Raw genomic sequence first — 25,363 nt, 5'->3', positions numbered from 1 at the left:
AATTTAAACTCTCCAGTCTGACTTGCCCTCTGAACTCTAGGTTTATATACCCAGCTGTTTACTTGACATCTCCCCTAGGATGTCTAATGGATGTCGCAGTCTTAACATATGTAAACTGACCTCTTGATTTCCATTCACCAACTTTTTCTTTTCACCAGTCTCCCCTGTCTCAATAGTGGCAACTCTGTGCCTCCAGTTGCTCACACCAAAAACTTCTATAGAGTCATACTTAATTTCTCTTTTGCTTTCATACCTTGGGCCAGATCTGTCAGTAAATCTGGGTGACTCTATCATCAGAATATATGCTGAACCTGGTCATTTACCACCACCTCCACCAATACCAATCTGACCGAAGTCATAGGTATCTCTTGCTAGGGTTATGGCAATAGCCTTTAACCAGGCTCCCTGAGTTTGCCCTGATTCCTCTATTGCAGCGAGCGATTCTTTTAAAATGAAAGTGGAATCTTCCCGTTCCGCTTTCTACTTCTATTGGCTTTCTCATCTGTTTGGAATAAATGCATAGTCTATAAACCTCTATGTTACCTGGTTTCCAGCTATCTCTCTGACCTTAGCACCTAGTACTCTCCCCCGTTTCATACTGGCATCTCTTTCTTTTCTTTTTCTTTTTTTTTTTTTTTTTGCGGTACACGAGCCTCTCACCGTTGTGGCCTCTCCCGTTGCGGAGCGCAGGCTCAGCGGCCATGGCTCACGGGCCCAGCCTCTCTGCGGCATGTGAGATCTTCCCGGACCAGGGCACGAACCTGCGTCCCCTGCATCGGCAGGCGGACTCTCAACCACTGCGCCACCAGGGAAGTCCAGCATCTCTTTCTTGTTCATTAAACTCTGGATATGTTCCCACGTTAAGGCCTTGACATATTCCATTTCTTCTTCCTGAAATACTCTTTCCCCAGATATCCACATGGCTCTCTCTTCCATTTCCTTCAGGTCTCTTATCAAATGTTACCTTATTAGAGAGGTCTTTGCGTGCCGTGCTGTCTGAAATCTCACTTTTCCTATTGGCCCACTACTCTGTATTTCCTTCCTTGCTTTATTTTTCTTCTTGGTCCTTATCACCAACAGACATTTATTTATTTGTTTGTTTGTTTGTTTGCTTATTGTCTCACCTCACTAAAATATAAGCCTCTTAAGAGTAAGGACTTTGTAACTTTTGAGCCTTGCTAATAAATCTCTAGTACTTAGAAAAGTGCCCTCAGAGAATACATGTTCATTAAATATTTATTGATCAGTTGAATGAAAGACTAACTGAATGAAAGAATGTCACTAGACTGCAGATTGTGACATTTGAATCTTATTCATCTGTATCTTCACTATTTAATGCAGTGTCTAACATATAGTAGGCACTCAGTATATTTATTTCATTATATCACAGTGAAGTATAACGAAGTCAAGCACGGAATTTTCATGTTATTCCGTAACATATTTTAGTTAAATGAGTTTTTGACATGGGAGGAAAACACCTTTTTGTTTTCTGGATAACTGCAGAGGAAGACATTAAAGATTATGAATTCTAAGCAATGTAATAGGCTTCAATAAATGATTATTGAATGAGCATTTATTACTCATTCAATTGATTTATTGAAATGACTGTTTGACACTGTATTATAAAGGGGCAGCCATGACAGTGTGGGTCTGTTTAATTTTTTTGTGTGTGTGGTACACAGGCCTCTCACTGTTGTGGCCTCTTCCGTTGCGGAGCACAGGCTCCGGATGCACAGGCTCAGCAGCCATGGCTCACGGGCCCAGCCGCTCCGCGACATGTGGGATCTTCCCGGACCAGGGCACAAACCCGTGTCCCCTGCATCGGCAGGCGGACTCTCAACCACTGTGCCACCAGGGAAGCCCAGTCTGTTTAATTTTATAAACAGAATTCAGAAGCTGGTTAGTTCTGTAAACCACTAAACTCATAATTTAAAACTTCCACAGTATGATTTCTTTAGATATATATCCCCAAACTTCCTGTTTGAGACTGTGAAGTTATAAATCCAGCACTTTATCAAGAAAAGTTTCCTGAATACCAGGCAGAACTCATGAGCATTTAAAATAAATTATTAACTTAACAGTACTGTGTTGAAGTGTGTATGATTTATTATGGACATTCTCAGTGCCTTAAAAATGACATTTCCTAAAAGTGTCAACATGTATGGAACCCAGAACTTCTCGCAAAGCCGTTTATTTATGCTATGGGACCCTCAGACTCACTTACAGAGCAGAGAATGGGAAAGACTAAACTGTATAACCATCCTGTACCAGATATTGTGTTAAGTGTTACATATGTTATCTTTCAACTTCCTAAATGTTTGAGAACACTATCACATTTGTTTATTTGAACACACTACTGTGTTTTGGGTGGTGCTTTTGTTGTTGTTGTAACATGCTTTTCTTATTTAATCCTCACGACATTCTATATATTTTTATAACTAAAATACTGTTTTCTCACTAAATTATTTACTCCCTTTGGCTACAAGAACTAGCTGTTTTCTAAGGCTTTACTGACAGAAGCAAATAACTGTATCACTGAATCTCATTCAGTCATCCTCAATTAAAAGTTTACTTCCATCTCCTTCCCTAATTAATTTCCCATTCATTATTCTTCATTTTTTGGTTTTATTTTCTCAATAGCAGACATGACTTTAGCATTTATGTTTGTAACCTGCCCAAGGTATATGAGGAAGCCACCTGTGCTTAGTGCTTGGAAACTTACAGTTCGATGACCTCACTTTACTGCCAGATATCTGTTCATGGTTGTTGTCTGACCATCCTGTTGGTTCTATCATGATGTAAAAATAAATGCCCCAGAGAATGAGCAAAAGGAATATTTTTACCTGGCTCCTGTATTAATATTTTTTCTGAGGGTTTTCTGAACTGTTTTTTTTTTAAATGAAAATGAAGTCTTTGGAAAATGAAGTCTTTTCTGACAAAGTGAAACTTCTAGAAAAATAAAGATATTTTAGTCATAATATTTTAAAATATTTGACATATAAAGAGATTTTTAGCTCATTTTTTGGAATTAGTTCATTTTATTTCAGTGTGCCTTCAAACTTTGATATCCTGAAGATATTTTCTGGGCTGGTGTCTGTGTGTGTGTGCATGTGGGGTAGGGAGGGGGAGAGGGACAGAGAGAGAGAGAGAGATTTTGTTGTTTTAAAAAAACTGTGGCAAAATACACATAACATAAAATTTACTGTTGTAACTGTTCTTAAGTATATAGTTCAGTGGTGTTAATTATTTCGCATTATCACCACCATCCATCTACAGAACTCTTTTCATCTTGCAAAACTGAAACTCTGTACCCACTAAATAACAACTCCCCATTCACCTTTCTCGCATCCCTTGGCAGCTACCATTCTATGTTCTTTCTCTCAGTTTGACTACTCTAGGTACCTCATAAAAGTGAAATCATACGGTATTTGTCCTGTTGCAACTGGCTTATTTTACTTAGCATAAAGTCCTCAAGGTTCATCCATGTTGTTTGCATGTGTCAGAATTTCCTTCTTTTTTAAAGCTGAGTAATGTTCCATTGTGTGTACATACTACATTTTTAAATCCATCTGTGGATGGATAGATACATGGGTTGTTTCTACCTTTTGGCGATTGCACATAATGCTGTTATGAAAATAGGTGTGCAAATGATAGATTCCATTTTTAAAAACTTCTTTTTATAGGCATTTTCAAATATATGTAAGAGGAAAGAGAATAGTATAATAAACTCTGATGTACTCATCTCCTAGTTTTGATAGTTATTAATATTTTGCTGGTTTTGTTTCATCCTTTCCCCCAACTTTTTTTTGGTTAGAAGTATTTTAAAGCAAATCAAGAAATCATATCATTTCACATCTAAACACTTAATATTTTCTCTTGCATATAAGGATTTTTTAAAACTTAACAATAATATTTATTTCAAGGTCACTAATCCTGTCTTTTGCTGTGCCAGCTGTTGAACCTATCCAATAAGTTCTCAATTTCGGGTGTTTTGCCATTTTAGAATATGTTTATAAATTATATATTTTTTACTTTTTAAAAATTTTTTTATTTTATTTATTTATTTTTGGCTGTGTTGGGTCTTTGTTGCTGCGCACGGGCTTTCTCTAGTTGCGGCAAGTGGGGGCTACTCTTCGTTGCGGTGCACAGGCTTCTCATTGCGGTGGCTTCTCTTGTTGTGGAGCACGGGCTCTAGCCGCATGGACTGCAGTAGTTGTGGCATGCGGGCTCAGTAGTTGTGGCTCTCGGGCTTTAGAGTACAGGCTCAGTAGTTGTGGTACACGGGCTTAGTTGCTCCGTGGCATGTGGGATCTTCCCGGACCAGGGCTCGAACCCGTGTTCCCTGCATTGGCAGGCAGATTCTTTAAACCACTGCGCCACCAGGGGAGTCCCTATAAATTATATATATTTTAGAGACTGATTCTCCTTTGACGTGTTCCATCTTATCCTTTTTGTACATCTTTCCCTGTGTTTTCTTTAACGTATTAATCACAGTCATTTTTGAAGTCCTTGCCTGCCAACTCCAATATCCAAGTCATCTTTGGTTCTGCTTCTGTTGACATTAAACTCTTGATTATTGGTCACTTTTCCTACTTCTTCCCATGTCTAGTAATTTTTTTTATTGTATACTGGGTATTAAGAGTGACACGTTATAAAGACTCTGGATTATGTTATCTTCTACAATGTTGAGTTGTGCTGGCAGGAGGTTGAATTATGATGGATCAACTTGATCATGCTGAGGCTTATTAGTTTTAGGCATTGTCATGTTGGTTCTGTTTTAGTTTTGCCCTTACTCCCATGGCACAGCCCTTACTCCCAGGGTGTTGTCCTCTGGGCTCTCCACTGAATATGTAGAATATTCACCAAGGTCTTGCCTTGTAAGCTGTATCTGAACACCAGCATCCCCTGTGCACTGTATAATCTCTAAAATTTTCTCTTTAGCTTTCATCCTCCCAGCAACTTTCTAATGCTAGGCCTTTTATAGTCTTGCTTTTGCTCATATGCAATTTGAGAGTTGGCCAAGACCTCATCAGAATTTCTTTTGTAACTTTTGATGTTCCTCCTCTGCTTCTCTCTCCTTCTCTGCTCTCCTGCCACCCAAATTCTAACTGCCTTACCAGCCCCTAACTCTGATCTGTTTTCATAGGTTGTGGTTTGGGGTGAATATGGGACTCAACTCTTGTGCTTTCTCTCTCTGAAGAATCATAACCTTTTGTTGGTTATTGCCCAATGTCTGCAAACAGTCCAAATTTTATAGTTGGTTAAAGTGGGAGAGTAAATCCAGTATCAGCTAATCCTTCATAATCAACTAAAGTCTATAATACCATTCTTAAACCCAACAAAATTAACTAATAGGCAGGCCATGTTTCGTAGCTTTCTCCAGTTGTCTCAAAACATCTATTTATAGTTTATTCATATCATGATGCAACGAAGTCCAGAGTTGATAAGTATCTTAAATTTTTTATGCTTTATAACAACCCCTTCTCTCTCCTGCCATCACACACGTTTTTTGTTTTTTTTTTTTTTCTATGCCATTTATTTGTTGAAGAAACTGGATCATCTTGTAAAATTTCCCACATTCTGGATTTGGATCCTTATTGCATCATTCAGCATGTTGTCTCTGGCTCACTATTTCTATTGTAAAGTGGTTTGGTTAAATAAGGGTCACCTTGGTGGCGTCGGGGAGAGGAATACATCATAGTCTAACTGTTGCATCATTTCAGGATTTGTATAATGTCCGATTTCACCACTTTTAGTGATGTATAAAGTTTCATAAAGTTTTTATAAAGTTTCTCATCCACTTTTGATCAAATGTTTTAGCCACTCTTATTTAGTTGCCTAATAATACATTACTTCATTAGAAGTTGCAAAATGGTGATTTTTTAATTCTCTCATTCTTTCTGCATTTATTAGCTCTAATTCTTCTGTAAAGAACTTTGCCTGTAAACTATTTAGAAACTGCAATAAAGGCAAAATAAATGCGTGATTCTTTTTCATTATGTATTAAATTTCAGAGTAATGAACTGGTACCCTAGCAATCACCAGTGGTGACCAATGAAGTTGATTTTATTTGTTTATTTTGTAATATCATTATGAACTTACAGATTTTAACATGTTTGAAGTGTTTCAGTCCATTGAGTTATTACTCTTTTGATGCTCAAATTACTCCACTTAGCTAGCGGAAGCCTCTTTAAGTTGACTCCTGTGTTCTTTTGACATGATCCCAATAGTCTTTTTTTTTAAAGCTGTGTATTTGCACATAGCTTTCTTTCTTTCTTTCTTTCTTTCTTTTTTTTTTTTTTTTTTGCGGTACGCTGGCCTCTCACTGTTGTGGCCTCTCCCGTTGCGGAGCACAGGCTCTGGACGCACAGGCTCAGCAGCCATGGCTCACAGACTGAGCCGCTCTGTGGCATGTGGGATCTTCCCAGACCGGGGCACGAACTTGTGTCCCCTGCATCGGCAGGAGGACTCTCAACCACTGCGCCACCAGGGAAGCCCTCTTTCTTTCTTTTTTTAAAAATTAATTTATTTTTGGCTGCCTTGGGTCTTTGTTGCTGCACGTGGGCTTTCTCTAGTTGGGGCAATCGGGGGCTACTCTTCGTTGTGGTGCGCAGCCTTCTCATTGCGGTGGCTTCTCTTGTTGTTGGAGCATGGGCTTTAGGTGTGCGGGCTCAGTAGTTGTGGCACTCAGGCACAGTAGTTGTGGCTCGCAGGCTCTAGACCGCAGGCTCAGTAGTTGTGGCGCATGGGCTTAGTTGCGCAGAGGCACGTGGGATCTTCCTGGACCAGGGCTCGAACCGTGTCCCCTGCACTGGCAGGTGGATTCTTAACCACTGCGCTACCAGGGAAGTCCCTGATCCCATTAGTCTTTAATAGCTTCCTTGCTTTTAGGTAAGATGTTCCAGGCTTATCTTGAACACATCCTGTCTCAGACCTGGAATCAAACATTTCTCCTGGGAGCTCTGGTTCCTTCAGCCTGTCCCCTAGGGATGCTTATATTACTACTGGGTTGTCATTGCTTAGAGGCCTGTTTAGGGCGCAGAGGTAGCAAATGTGTGGGTTTTATAGAGAGAAAAGTAAAATACAAGTTTGTACTAACATTCCAATTGAAATTTAAGATTTCAGTGTTTCTACTTCCTGAATATTATGTATTTATGTCTCATTTCTCTTATGCTGAAAATTTGTGGTTTCAAATGACTTTAATGTAATTACATGAGAGTGAGGGCAAGACTGACTCAAAGTAATACCAATATTATTACAAATATTAAAGAGACTGCTGGTTCTTTTTGTCCTCAGGATATAGCCCATTAAAGATGCATAGGCAAAATACTGTGTTCAATTGTCACTTAAAAAAATTATTTTCTGGTTATGTCACAACTTAACTCAGAGTTACGTTCTTTTTTTTTTCCAATTTGCTTTCAATTTTTAGAAATTTTTCTTCTCTTTGACTCAATTCTGAATTGTGTAAGTTATTTAAGACATTACATGTTTTCAGGACTAAAACTGTAAAAAAAGGGTACATTCAGGAAATTCTAGCTTCCACCCCTTTTCCATTCCCTGATAAGTAACCATTTTAAGAAGTTTCTCACTTAATATTACTTCCTTTAGAATATATAAATTAAATATACATACATACACCCACATACAAATTTGTATTTCCTCTTCCTTACTACACAAATGGAAGCACACTATCCATATTTTCCTTTACCTTACAGGATTCGTGGGTGGAAACCCATCCATGGACTAAGAATCCCTGGTCTGGAGAGGGAGATACACATGTTAAGAAACAACTGTAATACAGTTGTTCACTGATGTTACAGAGGTGTATATGCTAAATGCCATTAGATACAAATTATGGACCAGTTCTTCTAGAGTAGATGAGTAGGTTAGGGAAAGCTTCAGAGAAAGAATGGGCTGGATTTGGAACCTGCAATTATACTAGGAATCAGGGAAAAATCTCTGTATTACAAAATTAGCTAACCCACCTTTGCTAGTATACTGGTGTAGCACGAGAAACATTTGCACTATATCTGAGAAGTCTGAATAACATTCTTGAAAGGCCTTTAAGAATATACGGGATCCTATTTCATAGGCTACCTGGGCTTATACTTAGTCTAGAAGTATTTTTTTAAGAAACTATAAGAAAACAAATCCTCCTTTATACATTAATGTAAACAGACTTTGTATCAAAAGAATAGCATGTTTGTTTTTTATAAAGCCTTAACATAAACCATGCTTAGTTTACAAACTTTGTTAGTGGCAAGATGAAGAGTACAAAAATATGTATATAGTCTTTCCTCTGGTGGATATTCCCTGAGTTAATCTGTAATTATTAAGCATCCGTCACATGCAAAGCTCTTTTGTATGAGTAAGAAGGCATAGGAAAAAAATAGAAATAGTTCTAGCTTAAAACTTTTAGAACTAAAGCATATCTTGTGACTGTAAGTGAATCAGAAAGAAATTGTGTTTTCTCAGAGCCCTGAAGGAAAAAGTTCAATATTTGGGATAGACAGAAAAAAGTAATAGTGGACATTTTGTTTTTATGCCTGCAAGAATACTCAGTAATGAGTAACTCCAAATAATTCTGTATTTTGATTGCAGTGGTAGTTCCACAAATCTATACATGTGATAAAATGACATAGGAGTATACACATATTCTACCCATGTCAGGTTCTGGGTTTTGATATTATTCTGTAATTATGTAAGATTTAACTATTGGGGGAAACTGGGTGAAGGGTACATGGGATCTCTCTGTACTATCTCTGCAGCTTCCTGTGAATCTGTAATTATTTCAAAAAAAAAAAAGACTTCTTATCTGGGCTGTCATTTTGAGAGTAGATCGCAGTGAGCCAAGGGCAGAATCAGGGATACTGGTTAGGAGTTTATTCTAAGGTTACTGCAGTAAACCAGGAGGGAGATAATGGCTATTGGACTAGGTTGGTGGCACTAGAGTGGGGTGGGGATAAGGGTGAGGAATAGTTGAATTCTGGATGTATTTTGACAGCAGAGTTTATAAAATCTGCTGATGGATTGGATGTGGGGTATGAAAGAAAGAGAATGAAAGGTGACAGCAAGGTTTTTGGCCTGGACCACTGGAAGGATGAAGAAAAGAGATGGTAACCATCAGCAGCAACAAGTAAAGAGGCCTGGTATGAGGTAGCTGGAATCTTGGCAAGGAAAACCAAATAACAAGCCCTCTTCCTCTAGTCCTTGGCAGCTTGGGGCCTCCGAGGGTTAGGGACAGTGTGACATTTGAGTGCACTCTTGTTAACCTTCTCCCAGGAAGCTGAGTTATCTTGGCCTCGCCCTGACTCTTTTGGAAAGAAGCATTTGTTTGATAAACAGGAAGTCGTTTCCATGAGTGTAGAAAGAAGAAATGATAGAACTGAGTGGCAAAGCAAAGAACTGCTAGCTGTGGTTAGCTTGGAATTGGCAGAAATCTTTCCAGGTAGCCACCTAAGCTTAGCACATGAGCCGCCTTTTTCCCATTCTAGACTGGGTTATTTCTTCATCATGTAAAATGAAAAGTTTCTGCCCTGTTGCTTGACCTGCTATCAGGGTATGTTCATTTTCAGCTAGTGTTTTGGATCTTAGATGTTGTAGACTTAGCAGACAAATGGAGACACTGTCTGTTTATAGTGGGAAAGTGACTTATTTTAAGAAATGTTGGCTTCCCACCGCTACCCCATTAGTGGCATGCCTCTGACACTCCAGCAAGGCTGGTCTAGGGACGTTAAGACTGCCTTATGTGTATTTTTGCTCTTTGAAAGGTTAGAATCTAACTGTACCACAAGATATTTCTTCCTGAGTCAGATTGGGACAAAATTACAAACAGTGAATTTGAAGCAATTCACTGTGGAAAAAGCAGTGAACTCTGAAGCAAACTTTGTAAACGCTGGTGCTCTAAGACTTTTGAAACTTCAGAATTCATTCCCTCCGCTTCTAATGATATACTCCTCGTGAGGTATATAAATCCCTTAGTGTCAGTAACTACTTTTGATTTTGTGAGGAAGAGCAGATAAAAAAGATTACAGAAATCCAGTGCCAAGTTATTTATGGTGATTGGAAAGTGAGAAAGAGAACTTAGACTCCTTACTTTTTTCTTTTGTTGTTGTTTTGTTTTGTTTTTATTTCACAGGCTCCTCACTTTTGATAAGAACTTGAAAACAGGAGAACCGTTTTCTCCTTTTAATTGAGAGTCACCTCATCCTTGTCTGGGTTGAAATGGTTGAAGCTGTGATAGAGAAAAACTTTAAATTTGCCCCAGAGGTATAATGGCAACTAAATAGAGTAGTAGTTAATTGATGGTGAAAAGGGACTTACTGTGATGGAGTGAAGATTGGCTAGACTCAGGGGTGTGGATGGGGGGCTGGGGTCATGGTTGCAGGGTGGGGTGTTTGGGACTGGAGGTATGGGTGGCATCTTGCCCAGTATTTCGGAGAACTAGCTCACTAAACTGTCCAGAAGAAGCAGAACAACTCTTTAGAGTTCCTTGCAAGTGGGTTTATCCTGACAAGTTGCAGAATGTATTTTACTTTGAATGTTGAGTGGCTTGGGAGCTATTTGTTTCATTTGCCTTCTGAAATTACCCCAGTATGTATTCAAATGCTGTGACTTTGTGTTAAGTCCAGGCTGGGCTACTGCTGCTCTGGGTTTCTTCGCTGAAAGTTAAATGTCATATTTGAACTTGAAGAATTTTTGCTGCCTGCCTATGGAGCACACATGAACATAAAGCAGCCATTTGTCAGCAGGCAGCTGAAAGGCAATTTCAGCAGGGACCAAAAACCGCTGCAGGCTGCTGGCTTCCTGGCACACCCACTAGACCCTGTAGGTTTACACTGAAAGCAAACTAACAGGGGCTGGAGGCGGGGGTGGGGGGTGGTGGTGGTGGTAATAAGATGGGCAAAAATAAAAGCAGAGGCTAAAGTCTGAATGACATTGAGCCAGTATGAAGGTCCTGTATGTGGGGAAGAGCACAACGTTCCCAAAGAAGAAAGAACTTAAACATCAAACACAATGGCTAGTAAGAAACATCTGACGTTTGCAGGCAACACATTTTTTAAAAAAGTAAATTGTGTATCTTCTTTATATTCTTAGCTGTAGGGATACTGTAGGTATCTTTATGGAAAGTACTATATAGTTTAAGCCATTTTACCCAGTGTGCTATCACAAATACCTTGTAACCAGAACCGTGTAACAGTACAATTGGTGTATAATAATAATCACTTTCAAGCATTACAGAATCCTGAACAAAGATCCTTATGATCTATTAACCAAATGCTGAAATAGTATTTGTGTAGTAATGAGTGGACCTTTTTAAAAAATAGCTTTTTAAATGTCTTTGAAAGTTAAAATTATGTCATATATGTTAACTCTTAGTCAAAGTACAAGTTTATTCCCAAATATGCTATACTTTCTTTGGCCATAGCATGTAACAGAATTTATTTCTGTTTAGCAGATCAAGAGGTGGCAATATTGGCAGTATAAATGATTCATCCAAGGACAACCGATGTGTCATTGTAGAGATAAAACAGAACTAGGCTGCATTCTACCAGCTCCTGGCCTATGTAACATTTTTGAGAACTTTCCAATCATTTTAGGAAAACAAAGTACTTAGAAAATACAAAGAGGTTTTTTTAATAAAAGAAAATCACTTATTTTGGAAATTGCTAAATTAATCATTCTGTTGTATTTAAGAAGCTCTTTGATGTGTTCTGGTAATTAGTATTTACTGCCAGATGAATGTCTCCTGGGCATTTTAATTAATGGGTGGCTTGGCCAAATGAGCTTCTGAGGGTAAACCTTCATAAGGGTTTATTTTTGTATTTCTCAAGAATAGCTGTCTCTTCAAAACTCTTTAATTAGACAAGGTTTAGCAGCTAAAGCACATTATTAGAATAAAGGCCTTGGGTGAAGAGAAATAGTGGGTCAAAGGAGCAGGTACTGTTAGAGAGAATGGCCTCTTCAAGTGGAGCATGGTGTCCACATCTGATGGACATCCAGTTCTTCAACAGCTTGTATTCACTCCCTGTCCCTAGTTGGGGACCTTGTGTTGTTTGAAATTCATTTGACAGATCTCACCAGAAGCCTAAACATACCAGAGTGTGAGCTCACTTATCACCACCTCTAAACTCCTGTAGAAAGCTGTATCCTAGTCCTTTTAACATCTAAGCTAAAGACTTCTTATTTTCTCTTTCTTTCTACCAAATTGGTGATCTTGGCCATAATAATGATTGTTTTTGAGGGAAATGCTTCAAAGATCTTATGTGTGGGTCATTGATAACTCTAACAATTATAACAACTCCTTTGAGGGGTCTTTCTTAATAATTTAAATAAACTACTTATAAGATTGTTGTTAAAATTACTAATGTATTTGGTCTCCAAAGTTTAATGTCCATTGTGGTCAGAATGTACTTTGAATTATTTGAAAATCTGATATGTGGGTGGATTGTCATTTTGCCCCCTTCTTCAAACCATCCCCACTCCATTTCGTGTCCTAAACTGTTAATCTTGTCAGTCATTACTGGTGCATATGTTTTATCTCAAAGTTCTTCTTTGTGATGAAGAAAAGATTCACCTGACTTGTCCCATGGGGGATGGAGATGGTGCCAAAACAATTGGGTAGTGTTACTGAAAGTACTATTAAAAAACAAAAAATAATACACTTATATTGTCTAATTTTCCACTTTCCCACTATCTCAGGTTGCTTATGATGGCAAATGTGTCTTTTTTCCAGCTAGATCAGTTGATTTAAGGATAGTGCTGATGAGCTATTACAGATTTCAAACAGAGCAAACTGTGTCACTGACATTTCTGATGCCATCAGCTGTCGTGATCCGTATATGCTGTCAGATGAAGAACTGGGTTAAAGATATGTATGTCATTGGTTCAATATAACCGTACTTCCACTATTAGAAAAGTGTTATAGAACTTATGACATTGATTATATGTCAATCAATTCCTTTTTAAATATAGAGGATAGCCTGATTTATAGAATTACAAAGTTTATCACATGTAAATTCTTTTGTTATACCTTAGTTAGTGACATAGCCAATGAAATTATTTCATTTAAAGTGGTAGAAACTCACATGGTTTTCTATTGATGTTATCTGTAAAAATTAATAACATAGTTTTAAAAATATTTGGTAAGCACAGTAAATGCAAATGTAAAGATGCATATTACTGTGCATTCCAGATAATAGTCACCAAGTAAGTACATTTTTATGTCAAATTGTAAACCTTTGAGAAAGCAGAAGAGATATTAGCCTAAACAGAATCCTATATAAAGCAGGTTTTCCCCTCTCAGCAATGACTAATTTCTGTCTATTCTTTCCTAAAGTGATTGATTATTGTGACTCTGCTTTTTGACTCACCCTTTAGCACAGGAAATATTGCTGATACTTATCTTCATGTGCATGTTTGCTGTGTATCTTCATGTGCATGTTTGCTGTATAATCTTTTGCAACGGAGCTATGCACAGGAAGGTGTTGAGTGTTACGATCCTTGAAGAAAACCATTATGTGCATCCCTCACAGCTCTTCCTTCCTTATGGTAGGGCGAGTGTATTCTTATGCATATGTATGTGTAATGGGATTTATACTTAACGAAGTTTGGGTGCTCATTACTAATGAATTTTTATAGATACAAATCAGGACTGTAAGTGTATTGTTTTCCATTTGTTTGTTTTACTTCTTTGACTCATTCATTTGCTGGGCCCACTTGTATCACTCCTTCTGTCTACCTCTTGAAATTATACCACTGTCCCTAAACAAGAACTGACGGTATTCTTCTTCGCCGCAGACCACCTGGTGGCCCATGGCAGAATGGCAGAAAAGGAGGCCCGTCGGAAGTTCAAACAGATTGTCGCAGCTGTCTATTTTTGTCACTGTCGGAATATTGTTCATCGTGATCTAAAAGCTGAAAATTTGCTACTGGATGCCAATCTGAATATCAAAATAGCAGGTGAGAAGTATGCTGAGGATGTGAAATAGGAGTGAAGCAGCTTTTCCTTCAAGGTTCTTAAAGCAAGGGATTATCTGTTTTATCTATTCAGAAAGAAGTATTATAAAAAGGATTTTTGTGTGTGTGTGGCTTGAAAATTACTAAGCTTTCAAAATACATTGATGCTATTTTTTTATGTAGTTTGGGATGCAACTGGGTTGGGAAGAAAGAAGAAAAAGTAATTTTTGAATAAGGAATAAAATATAGAATAAATTAGTAAAAAAAAAAAACTGATAAAATTGTGTGCCTTCTCACCTTCACTTGAGAAGGTTGATTTGTGTCACTGCTGATATAGAGCATGCTTATTCTTAAGACTGTGGTTTTATGATCATTTAAGAAGAATAGATCTTACAGTGGTTTAAAGGCAGTCCATCTCTTTTTATCCTCAAATTTCATTCATCTGCTCATCTGACAGTGCCTAAAAAAGCACTTTTCACTGCCTCACTCTACTCATACTTCAATTTTAGTAAACTGTCAGCATTTGCCTAACCAATACAAGCTCACCACCTATTGATAGAAGAAAGTGACTGCAGTTTATATAGAAACTATAAATATGAAAATAAACCATTTTTGTTTTTCTGACAGTTTTTGGTATTGCACTGTATGTCCCTCGTCTTCCAGATAAAAAAGGACTGGAATCTCATATAGAAAACAGAACTTTAGCTAGAATATAACTGTCTTGAAAAGCCTAGGTAAGAAGCAATTCTGAAGATTCCCTCCTTAACTGGGTGGGAACTGAGAGTTCAAATATATATTATATTATAGGTCAAAGTACCTATGTGAACCCTTGTAGGTTGTTGATTCTTCTGACAGTGTCTTTTGTGTACATAACTGCTCACTTGCCAGGCTCTACTTTTACATCCTCGGAATGTCACCTAGCCTTTTGTTTATCTAAGTTGGGCTGATTAGAACTTTTATAGTTGTAAGCTCTTTGAGTTCTGTATTTGCTCAGTACATAGTAGACAGGAATTAGAAGCTTTCTTTATGTTACGTGAAATCATGTTTTTCCTTTGCCCTGACGTCTGGTTTATATTCTCTAAAGCTCTCTAGATGCTGACAGTGCTCACAAGGGTGGGTAGGGTGGAAAGGCCTGACAATTGCAAACCCTCTTTTGTAATTATTCATTGTAGTTTCAATTAAATTAATGGTAATAACACCTACTAAGCTTCACAATCCCTAGAAGTATAATAAAATGTGTTATCTATTGTTGCTGTAACAAATTACCACACACTTAGTGGCTTGAAACACTACAAGTTTATCTTATAGTTCTGGAGGTCAGAAATCTGAAATGAATCCTGTGGGGCTGAAACCAAGGTATTGGTGGAACTGGTTCCATCTGGAGGCTTTGGAGGATTCATCTCCTTGCCTTTTTCAGCTCATGGAGGCCTCCTGCGTTCCTTGGCTCCAGGCCTTACATCACACTTCCACCTCCTGCTTCCATTGTCACATCTCCCACTCCTAATCTGATCCTCTTACTTCCCTCTTGTAAGGACCCTTGTGATTACGTTGGGCCCTCCTGGATGAACCAGGATGGTCTCTCCAGCTCAAGATCCTTAACCTAACCACATCTGCAAAAGAAGATAACACATCCACAAGTTCCATGGATTAGGGCAAGGATGTCTTTGAAGAGCTGTTATTCAGCCTACCACAAATGTTACTGTAGGGTTCTTTGGATTTTTGATTAGGGTAGTGAGTTAAAAGAAGGCCCTCAGGGCTTCCCTGGTGGCGCAGTGGTTGAGAGTCCATCAGCCGATGCAGGGGACACGGGTTTGTGTCCCGGTCCGGGAAGATCCCACATACCGCGGAGCGGCTGGGTCCGTGAGCCATGGCCGCTGAGCCTGCTAGTCCGGAGCCTGTGCTCCTCAACGGGAGAGGCCACAACAGTGAGAGGCCCGCGTACCACAAAAAAAAAAAAAAAAAAAGAAGGCCCTCTTTTTCTGCTACAGTCTTAGTCTACCTTCACTGACCAAAGACTAAGAAAAAGTTTTTATGCTTCCTTGGTTCTTGATTTTGAATTTAGAATCATTTTGATTTAGTTAAGGGAAATCTGTACGGCTTTTAGTTTTTGCATTGAGAAGCCAAGTTTGAAAAGCAGGGGTTGGTGATAATTGAATTTAGAAACTCTACTGACAAATATTTGGGTAAGGAGATTTTTAAATACTTTCCTTTGTTAATGGTTAAAAACAAACCCATGCAGTCACAATATGAGTCTCTACCTGTTGGTGTGTAATTACAGACTCCTAGGGGTCCTGACAGCCAGGCTTGGGCTCTCTGTGTATTAATGCATATACTTTGTCAAGATTTTTATTTCATTAACCTAAAGTCTGCATTTTTATTATTTGTTTTCAGAGCAAAGCAAAGAATAAATGAGCACCCCTAGCTTTGTGCTCTGCTACAGCATCTGACATTGTCTTTGTTTGCATTCTTTCCTACATGCTGTCATTACTCAGTTTCTCAGTCATTGCCTGAACTTCCCTTCCTACACATAAATTGGATAGAATACCCGTTCTCATCAGCCAGGCCTTCTTTGAACTTAATGGACCAGTGGGAGGAACGCTTCTAGTTGAAGCTGACTACAGCATGACTAATTTTAGAGAGGTAGGTTGGATGGTTCTGATGGGATAAGTTCAGATAAGTAATGAAATCAACTTTTTATTCTGAAAGCTAAAAGTAACTTTCAGATCCCTGATCTTTTCAGTAGTCTTTTTGATGAATTATTATAAATCTCAGTAAGAAAGAACTACTGTATATGAAAGAAACACATGAGAGAGAAAAGAGGGTTTTTTTATTTTATTTAAAATATTGTTAGTCTTAAGCACCTCATTTTAAAAATCATCGTATATGTTATAGTAGCAAATTAACTTGGAATTAATAAAAATTCAGATCAGGAAATTTAAGGAATTCATGTTTTCCTTATCCAATATTTACCTAGTGGTTTTGATGAAAAGATTATGCATCCTGTTCAAAAGTAGATGAATAAGTTGTTCTGGGGATGTTTGTGTTTACAGGAATTTATGTTTACTTTTTGTATGAAGTAATGTGACAATTTACATGTAATACTTGGTACTACTATAAAAATCTAGCTATTATAAAAGCCCATGTTAGCTCTCTTCAAGTGAATATGTGTTCCCAGGACAGGAGAGATAAGTTTCAGTTACAGATACTAAAAGATTCAACATCATTCCATTGTTTAAGAGTTTTTGTGATTAAATTCTTACCTATGAATTTTTGTTCTAGTGCTAGTTCTAGAGAGAATGAAGCTCAGGTGAATAGTTTGGTTTTTTTTTTTCTGGTTTTAATGCTTTCTTCTTAATGCTGGTCACAAACCTATCTTCTGTAGAATTATTTGAAAGATGTTTCTATCATTAGTAATCCAGCATAAGCATTGATTGTTTTCAGAATAAAGAATTTTATTTCTGAAAGGCACAGTTGCCAAGTCTGGAACGAAGAATTTGTAGTGGCTATCTGTAATCTTCACTGTTCTTAACAAAGGCTTTTTGCTCCGGTATCACGGAACAGAAAAAAGAAGGCTCAGAACATGACTCCCGCCCTCAAGAATTTACAGTCTATGTGGGCAGCAAATGCTTAGAGCTTTGAAAAGTTAAATAACACCAAAATTATGCTTTACATATATAAGAAGTACTTTGCAAAGCATTTTCACGTATATCATTTAATTTCAACATATTTGGCATGCAAATATGTCTTGCTTAGAAAACACTAGAGTTTCCAAAACACCTTTAACTTGCTAAACGTTTGAATTTCTTATAAAGAGCACTCGTGCAAATCGCTTTCATGTAGAGAATTCAACGCTGGGAAAAGAATAGGGTTCTTGGTCTCTAACCTTTCACTTTGTGCCTCAGATGTGTGAGGATCCACAAAAGAGCAGATTCAGGATGGAGGAGGCACAACATGGCTCTCTTAGCACATCGATTGTATCCCTGGGTGACAGCATGGCCAACAGCTACCAAATTGCAGTTTGATACAATAGGAGAGATGTTACAGAGCACATCATGATTCATTATCACGTTAATTGTATAGTCCAGTCACCACAGGAGTTCAGAGGATGGAGAAACCACTTTAGTTTGCAGAATTTCATTAGATTACAGATGCCACAGGGACTGTAAGCATATCCCATTTATTGTACCTGTTGTATAGTAGGTGCTCAATAACTTTGTTGATCTGAACTTTACATAGTGGTGATGAGGACAGAAACACCCTTTTGAGAATATAGCACTTGAGGTGAGTCTTAAAGGATGAATAGAACTCGTTAAGGATAGGTGTCAAGGAGAGAATGCCAGTAGGATTAGTCAGTAAGCAAATGTTAGTAAAGCACCTGCTGTGTGCAGACATTGGGAATACAGCAGCGATTAAAATAGTCCCCTGGAACTAATGTTCTGATGGGGAAAGATAGACAGTAAACACATAAACAAGCTCTCATAAGGGCTGTGAAAATGGTAATATCGGGTAGTCTGATAGAACGACTTGTGAGAGGATAACGAGGATAGTCAGAGCCTTCCAAACAGAAGGAAGAGCAAGGCAAAGGCCTGCGAGAGGTGAATTCAGCATATTTAGGGGGTAAGAGAAAGTTTAGCATGGCTGAGGATAATAAATAAGGCCGGGAGTGGAAAGATGGGATGAGAGAGCTGGCAAGGGCCAGTTCGCCTGGGGACCTGTGCACATGGTGAGGATTTGGGGCTTTATTTTGGTTACAGTGGGAAGCTGAGTTGGAGAAGCATGGGCAGCAGTAGAATGCACACAGCATATCTGCAGAAAAGCTTGGTGAGAGGGAAGGATCGAGGAGTCATGCCTGAGAAGGCAGGAAGGGGAGGTATTTGTACTAAATTGTGAAATTGTTTGAATACCAGGCTTAATAAATCAGATTCAGGGTGGATAAGGAAAAAAGGGTGGGAGTAGGGAGAGGGGACAGGAAAGCAATACGAAGATCAGTTAAAAGGCTGTGAAATGGTAAAATCCTGCATACGGGTGGTGGCAGTGGATGTGGGAAGGAAGAAAAGGGCAACAAATACAAGAGATGTGAGCAGAGGAGGAATTTCTGGGACTGGGTAACCAGTCACATCTCTGGGCCAGGAAGAGGGAACTTCCAGTCAGAGATATGTTTAGAAATAGAGAAATCAGATTTTCTTATTGATGGATTATATTAAGCTGTCAAACTGGTGTTGCCTTATTTTTAATGGTTGATGTACTGCTATTCCAAAGGAATTTTAATTCTTGTCCTTAAAAATTTACTAGAGAAATTTCTGTATTTATAAAAGATTGCCTAAATGTAGCTGGCTTACTCCCTGAAGCAAAGTTATTTGAAATACTCAGACGTTATGAGAATGTTCTGAAAATTGTGGAAACTTTTTTTTTTTAACCTAAGGAAGTTGGAAACTTTTTTCTTTAAATGTCGACTCCCAGAATGGTCTCCATGAGATGGTTTCCACTCCGGTGTTATTGTTTTAGTTGGCAATCAGTAGACAGCAAAGATCTGAAGTTCAGCTACAGCAAAGCCAATATTTTGGAAAGAATTTCCACAGTGCATGGATTTGAGGTACTGTGGAAATTTTTGACCTTTAATGCAGTGAGATCTAGACTACTTCATTTTTTAAAAGTGAGAAACTAAAACATTTGGTAAGTCTATTGACCTTTCACCGCCAGTATGAATATGCTAAGATACAGTCATATCTGTATCTCAAAACAAAGGTTGGAAACCTTGGATTTCTGAGGCCCCTTCCATAGTCTGGTGATTGAGAATGTCCCTGACAGGTCACAAAAAGTAGTTACGAATATTCATCGTGTCAATCCCAAATTTTATGTCATTATCCTAACACCCTTTGTTTAGGTAATCTTTCAGTACACCTCCCTGATTGATGGGTAGTAAATTGAGACCCAGAGAGGCCATGTGACTTTCCCAAATTCGGGTCCTAGTAGAGCCTAGGAATCATAACGCCTCACCCTTGTGCTCTCACCCTGAAATGGTATAGGACCCTCAACTAGCAGGGGCTAAGGAACTTTAACGTATATTGACCCTTGGGAAAATGGAGTTTGGAAAATTCTCTCTTCTGAATCCTATTTCTAAGACTGGAGCTTTTACAAATGAAAAATTAATGTACCTTCATTAAAAAGGCATTTCAGGTACACATAGTTGACACACATGGCACATGAAAAAATGCTCAACGTCGCTAATTATTAGAGAAACGCAAATCAAAACTGCAATGAGGTACCACCTCACACCAGTCAGAATGGCCATCATTAAAAAGTCTGCAGATAACCAGTGCTGGAGAGGGTTTGGAGAAAGGGGAACCCTCCTGCACTGTTGGTGGGAATGTAAATTGGTACAGCCGCTATGGAAAACAGTGTGGAGGTTCCTCAAAAAACTAAAAATAGAGTTACCGTATGATCCAGCAATCCCACTCCTGGGCTTACATCTAGACAAAACTATGATTCGAAAAGATACATGCACCCCACAGGACAGGAATAAAGGCGCAGACATAGAGAATGGACTTGAGGACATGGAGAGGGGGAAGGGTAAGCTTGGATGAAGTGAGAGGGTGGCATGGACATATATATGCTACCAAATGTAAAATAGATAGCTAGTGGGAGGCAGCCGCATGGCACAGGGAGATCAGCTCGGTGCTTTGTGTCCACCTAGAGGGGTGGGATAGGGAGGGTGGGAGGGAGACGCAAGAGGGAGGAGATATAGGGATATATGTATATGTATAGCTGTTTCACTTTGTTATACAGCAGAAACTAACACACCATTGTAAAGCAATTATACTCCAATAAAGATGTTTAAAAAAAAAAGAAAAGAAAAGATACATGCACCCCAGTGTTCATAGCAGCACTATTTACAATAGCCTAGACGTGGAAGCAACCTAAATGTCCATCGACAGCTGAATGGATAGGAAAGATGTGGTGTGTATATATATATATATATATATATATATATATATATATATATATATATACTGGAATACTGCTCAGCCATTTAAAAAAAGTAAAATAATGCCATTTTCAGCAACATGGATGGACCTAGAGATTATCATGCTAAGTGAAGTAAGTCAGGAAGAGGAAGACAAATACCATATGATGTCACTTATATGTGAAATCTAAAATATGACACAAATGAACTTATCTATGAAACAGAAACAGACTCACAGACATAGAGAACAGACTTGTGGTTGCCAGGGGGGAGGGGGCTGAGGGGAGGGATGGATTGGGAGTTTGGGTTTAGCAGATGAAAACGATTATATATAAAATGGATAAACAACAAGGTTCTACTGTATAGACAGAGAAGTATGTTTGATATCCTGTAATACACCATAATGGAAAAAGAAAAAACAAGAAATAAAGTGAATATAACTATTTAATATTTTTTAAATGACAAGATTTTGTTTTATTTTTTTATGACTGAATAATATTCCACTGTATACATATACTACATTTTAAAATCCATTCATCTGTCAATGGACACTGAGGTTGTTTCCATATCTTGGCTATTGTAAATAATGCTGCGATGAACATGAGCATGCAGATGTCTTTTTGAATTAGTGCTTTCATTTTCTTTTCTTTTCTTTTTTTTTTTGGCCACGTCACGTGGCTTATGGGATTTTATTTCCCCAACCAGGGATCAAACTTGGGCTCTCAGCACTGAGAGCAAGGAGTCCTAACCACTGAACTTCCTGGGAATTCCCAGTGCTTTCATTTTCTTTAGATCAATACCTAGAAGTGGAATTGCTGGATCATATGGTAGTTCTCTTTTTAATTTTTTGAGGAACCTCTATACTGTTTTTCATAGTGGCTGCACCAGTGAACATTCCCACCAACAGTGCACAAGGGTTCCCTTTTCTCCACACCCTCACCAATATTTGTTACTTCTTGTCTTCTTGGTAATAGCCATTCTAACAGGTGTTTTGATTTGCATTTCCCTGGTGATTAGTGATGTTAAGCATCTTTTTATGTACCTCTTGGCCATCTGCATGTCTTCTTTGGAAAAATGTCTATTCAGATCTTCTGTCCATTTAAAAAATTGAATTGTTTTTTTGCTACTGAGTTGTATGAGTTTTTTATGTATTTTGGATATTAACCCCTCATCAGATATATGATTTGCAAATATTTTCTCCTATTCAGTAGGTTGCCTTTTCATTTTGTTGATAAATATTATTTATAATGAACTTTTAAGTCAATTTTAATAATGTACTAATATAAAATATTTTACTTAAATTACTTCTTTATCATAAATCACATAAAAATGACAAAGTTATTTATTTTTTTTGACAAAGTTATTTTAAAAATTTCTTTCTTGCAAGGTTTTTAGGATAATATATTCCTTTGAAAGAAGTTTGAGAGTCAGAAAAGTTGGAAAATACCGAGTACTTGTACAATTAAATAGGTTAGTTTTCTTAACATTCTAGTCCAAATATGACCTTGATCTTTTTAATCAGATTGAGAGATTCTCTGAGCTCTTGATAGACTCTTTTTCAGGAAAGCCTTTCTCCTCTATTATATACCAATTGCCCCTAAACTTTTGCTTAAAACTCAATTTATGCATATAATTATATTGTTAGATGTGTGATTATGTTGTTTGCCCCTTGATGCACTAATGGTCCCTCAGAAACTTGGGGCGTATCCTACTCCTGTTAGTATATTTACACCTTACCTTTTAGGTGGGTTACTGTTCAGATGTTTCCTCTCATTTGAGTTATGTTTATTCTATTCTGTTAGGTTTAACCTAAGATGGTATTTTCTTGCCTGCTTAGTTTCTAGGTGACAACTGAGAATCTTATATGTGATCGTACCTTCTTTTCTCCAAAAGTAGCCTTCTGCTTATCAGACCATATGCCTTAATTTTTAATTTGGAAAATATTATTGTTATACCTATATACTGTATTTCCATTTGGTATCTTTAGTTTCTGTTGAGAAGTTAAGGGGACCTTGATTCATTATGGTCCATAAAAGGCACACTAAAAATTTGTATAGTGTGCTCACCTATCAGGATTAGAAACTTACTTGATTGAATGATTGGACTATTATTTTTCTAAGTGATATGAATCACTTTAGAATCATAATTGCAATAGTATGCATTAACGTTTTCAAGAATTCCAGTGAATATTGTTTGTAGGTCTTATAGAAAAGGTCTTATTATAACCTTTTCCTTTATACATCTACTCAATACTGAGTTTGATTAAAAGATCCCGTGTTGGTGAGGGGTTTTTGCCTTTCCTGAGAAGGGTTGGGGTAGTGCTATCTATGATAAGAGTGGAGGGGATTTGTTTATTACCTCATTTAAAAATAGCTGAGTTCAGTGATCCTAACTGCTAAGATTTTTTAAAACTTTGGGGGCAAATACATGTCATTCATTGAAAATACCAATGTAATGCTGCTCCAGCATTTTTGTTTTTAAACTTTCATTTTCCACGGAGGTAGTCATCATGCTGTATGATACACAGTGCTCAGAAGTTGTGGAGGGTCCGGAGATTGCTAAGATTAAGTGATAGCTGTGTAAGAGCCCTGTATATGGTGCAATAGTAGGAGCTGCAACAGAATGGTCCTCTAATACCTAACACATTACCAAGAAGGTACATATATTCTTTCAACCTCCTGAATATTACCTGTCCCCTCCTCCAATTCTGACCTCCCCTGGTTTCTTAAACTAAACCAAATGCCCCCCTTCCCAGATAAGCTGATTACTTGATTTTTTTTTTTTTTCCCATGAAGGAATTTCTCTTGAGTATAAATGCTCAGGCTGTGAGTCAGTAGTTTTTGGCATTACTTCTCTATTAGCTCCTAGTTAGGAAGTTCAGCCAAAGGTTGAAGGGATTGCTAAACACTTCAGGACTTCCCAGACCCATTTTTAAGAGCAAACTAATATTGAGACTCCTGGGAACTTTGAAACTCATCCTTTGTCACTACCAATATTTTGAGATTCACACAGTTGACTCTTGTGTTCAAATCCAAATAAAGCTTTTGGGTCACATGATTTCTAGGCTAGTAATATTGTGTAGGAAAAACAAGGTTAGTTCCTCTTCCGTGTCATGTTCTATCTTAAGAGTCCATATAACGGTCTAAATCCTGTTTATAAAGTGTTCTTTTACAGGTCTTGATCTTTGATTTGTCAATTCATTTCTAGCTAGAATACCTGACAGCTTGTGGCCCACACCCCGTACTTATTAGTCCACTGAGAAGTTAATCAGGGCCCTAAATTATTTCTATTCTTGATCTTTGTCTTTACTTGCAAGTGCAGCATTGGGGTTATGAGTCCTCAGAAGCTTTCAGATTTTAAAACAGGAAGGGGGCTTCCCTCGTGGCGCAGTGGTTGAGAGTCTGCCTGCCGATGCAGGGGATATGGGTTCGTGCCCCGGTCTGGGAAGATCCCACATGCCGCGGAGCGGCTGGGCCCATGAGCCATGGCCGCTGAGCCTGCGTGTCCAGAGCCTGTGATCTGCAACGGGAGAAGCCACAACAGTGAGAGGCCCGCGTACCGCAAAAACAAAACAAAACAAAACAAACAGGAAGGATCTTGTCTCAGTGTTTTCTGGTGAGGTGGTTTATTTAGGATAAGTAATTATTTTCCCACTTCACGTTTTTCCTCTGCCCCGTACTTCCAAGCTTACTTATCACAACGAGGAAGTGAAATGAAGCACAAGTTACTCCTGAAGGGGTTGGCTGCCACTTGTAGCTGTACTACTGTACCACCTTCACAGACACTGTGAACATTTGGAACTGGCTGCAGGCTGCGCCTAATCTGTTATATCTGCTTCGGGTTGCTCCTTGGTCAGCCAAAAAAGAAGTCAAGGGTATTACTCTGAGGTGGTGGACCAAGTAAGAAAATTTCCTCTTGCAGTTGTCCTGATTTTTAAATTCGTGCCACCCATTCCCTCTTTCCCCTTGCCGCATAGACATACCCAGTTGTTGATATACTTAACTTTTAGGGCTACAGTATCACTGCCAGGTATAGCCCCAGCCTCCTGATCTTGCCTAGAACAAAGGATTTCAAGTCTCAAAATGGATAGTAAAGCTCTGGTATTTAAACCATCCCTAGAAGACAGACATATGGTTCCAATTAGTCTGCTGCTCTGTATTAAGGGGATGTAAGATACCATTCTAGCCTGCAGACAAATGCTAACCAACCAGGGTGTTGGGGGTTGGAAAAGAGACCTAACAAATTATGTTAGGAGCCACTTATGAGTGGAGAAATAAATGACCATAGGCCACATGAAGAGAACAACTCCACCCATATGGCTTCTGTTGTGTGGGTGTGAGTATTCACTTCAACCAGTTTCTTCTCTTGTTTCTCCCTTTCCTTCTGTAACTCTTTAGAATATTCATCATTTTAATGTTGATTCTGTAGGTCATAATTTTT

At 38.3% G+C, this 25,363-nt stretch overlaps 1 protein-coding gene across 6 annotated transcripts in view; it reads left to right on the top strand.

Moving 5' to 3' along the window:
* The window catches only part of SIK3 (SIK family kinase 3), a 247,015-nt gene that overhangs the window by 158,009 nt on the left and 63,643 nt on the right, over positions 1-25,363 (top strand). For all 6 annotated transcript variants that reach the window (XR_007479035.1, XR_007479036.1, XM_033434545.2 and 3 more), the window contains exon 4: positions 13,801-13,962. Coding sequence is in view for 4 of the 6 variants with exons in the window: in XM_033434545.2 (XP_033290436.1) it covers positions 13,801-13,962 (162 nt within the window). In the remaining 2 variants the exon portion in view is untranslated. The remainder of the gene's footprint in view (positions 1-13,800; positions 13,963-25,363) is intronic.

Source organism: Orcinus orca, chromosome 8 (assembly GCF_937001465.1).
Source record: "Orcinus orca chromosome 8, mOrcOrc1.1, whole genome shotgun sequence".
NCBI lineage: Eukaryota > Metazoa > Chordata > Mammalia > Artiodactyla > Delphinidae > Orcinus > Orcinus orca.
Note: the sequence above shows the minus strand (reverse complement) of the source record. Positions and strands in the feature narration are given on the sequence as shown.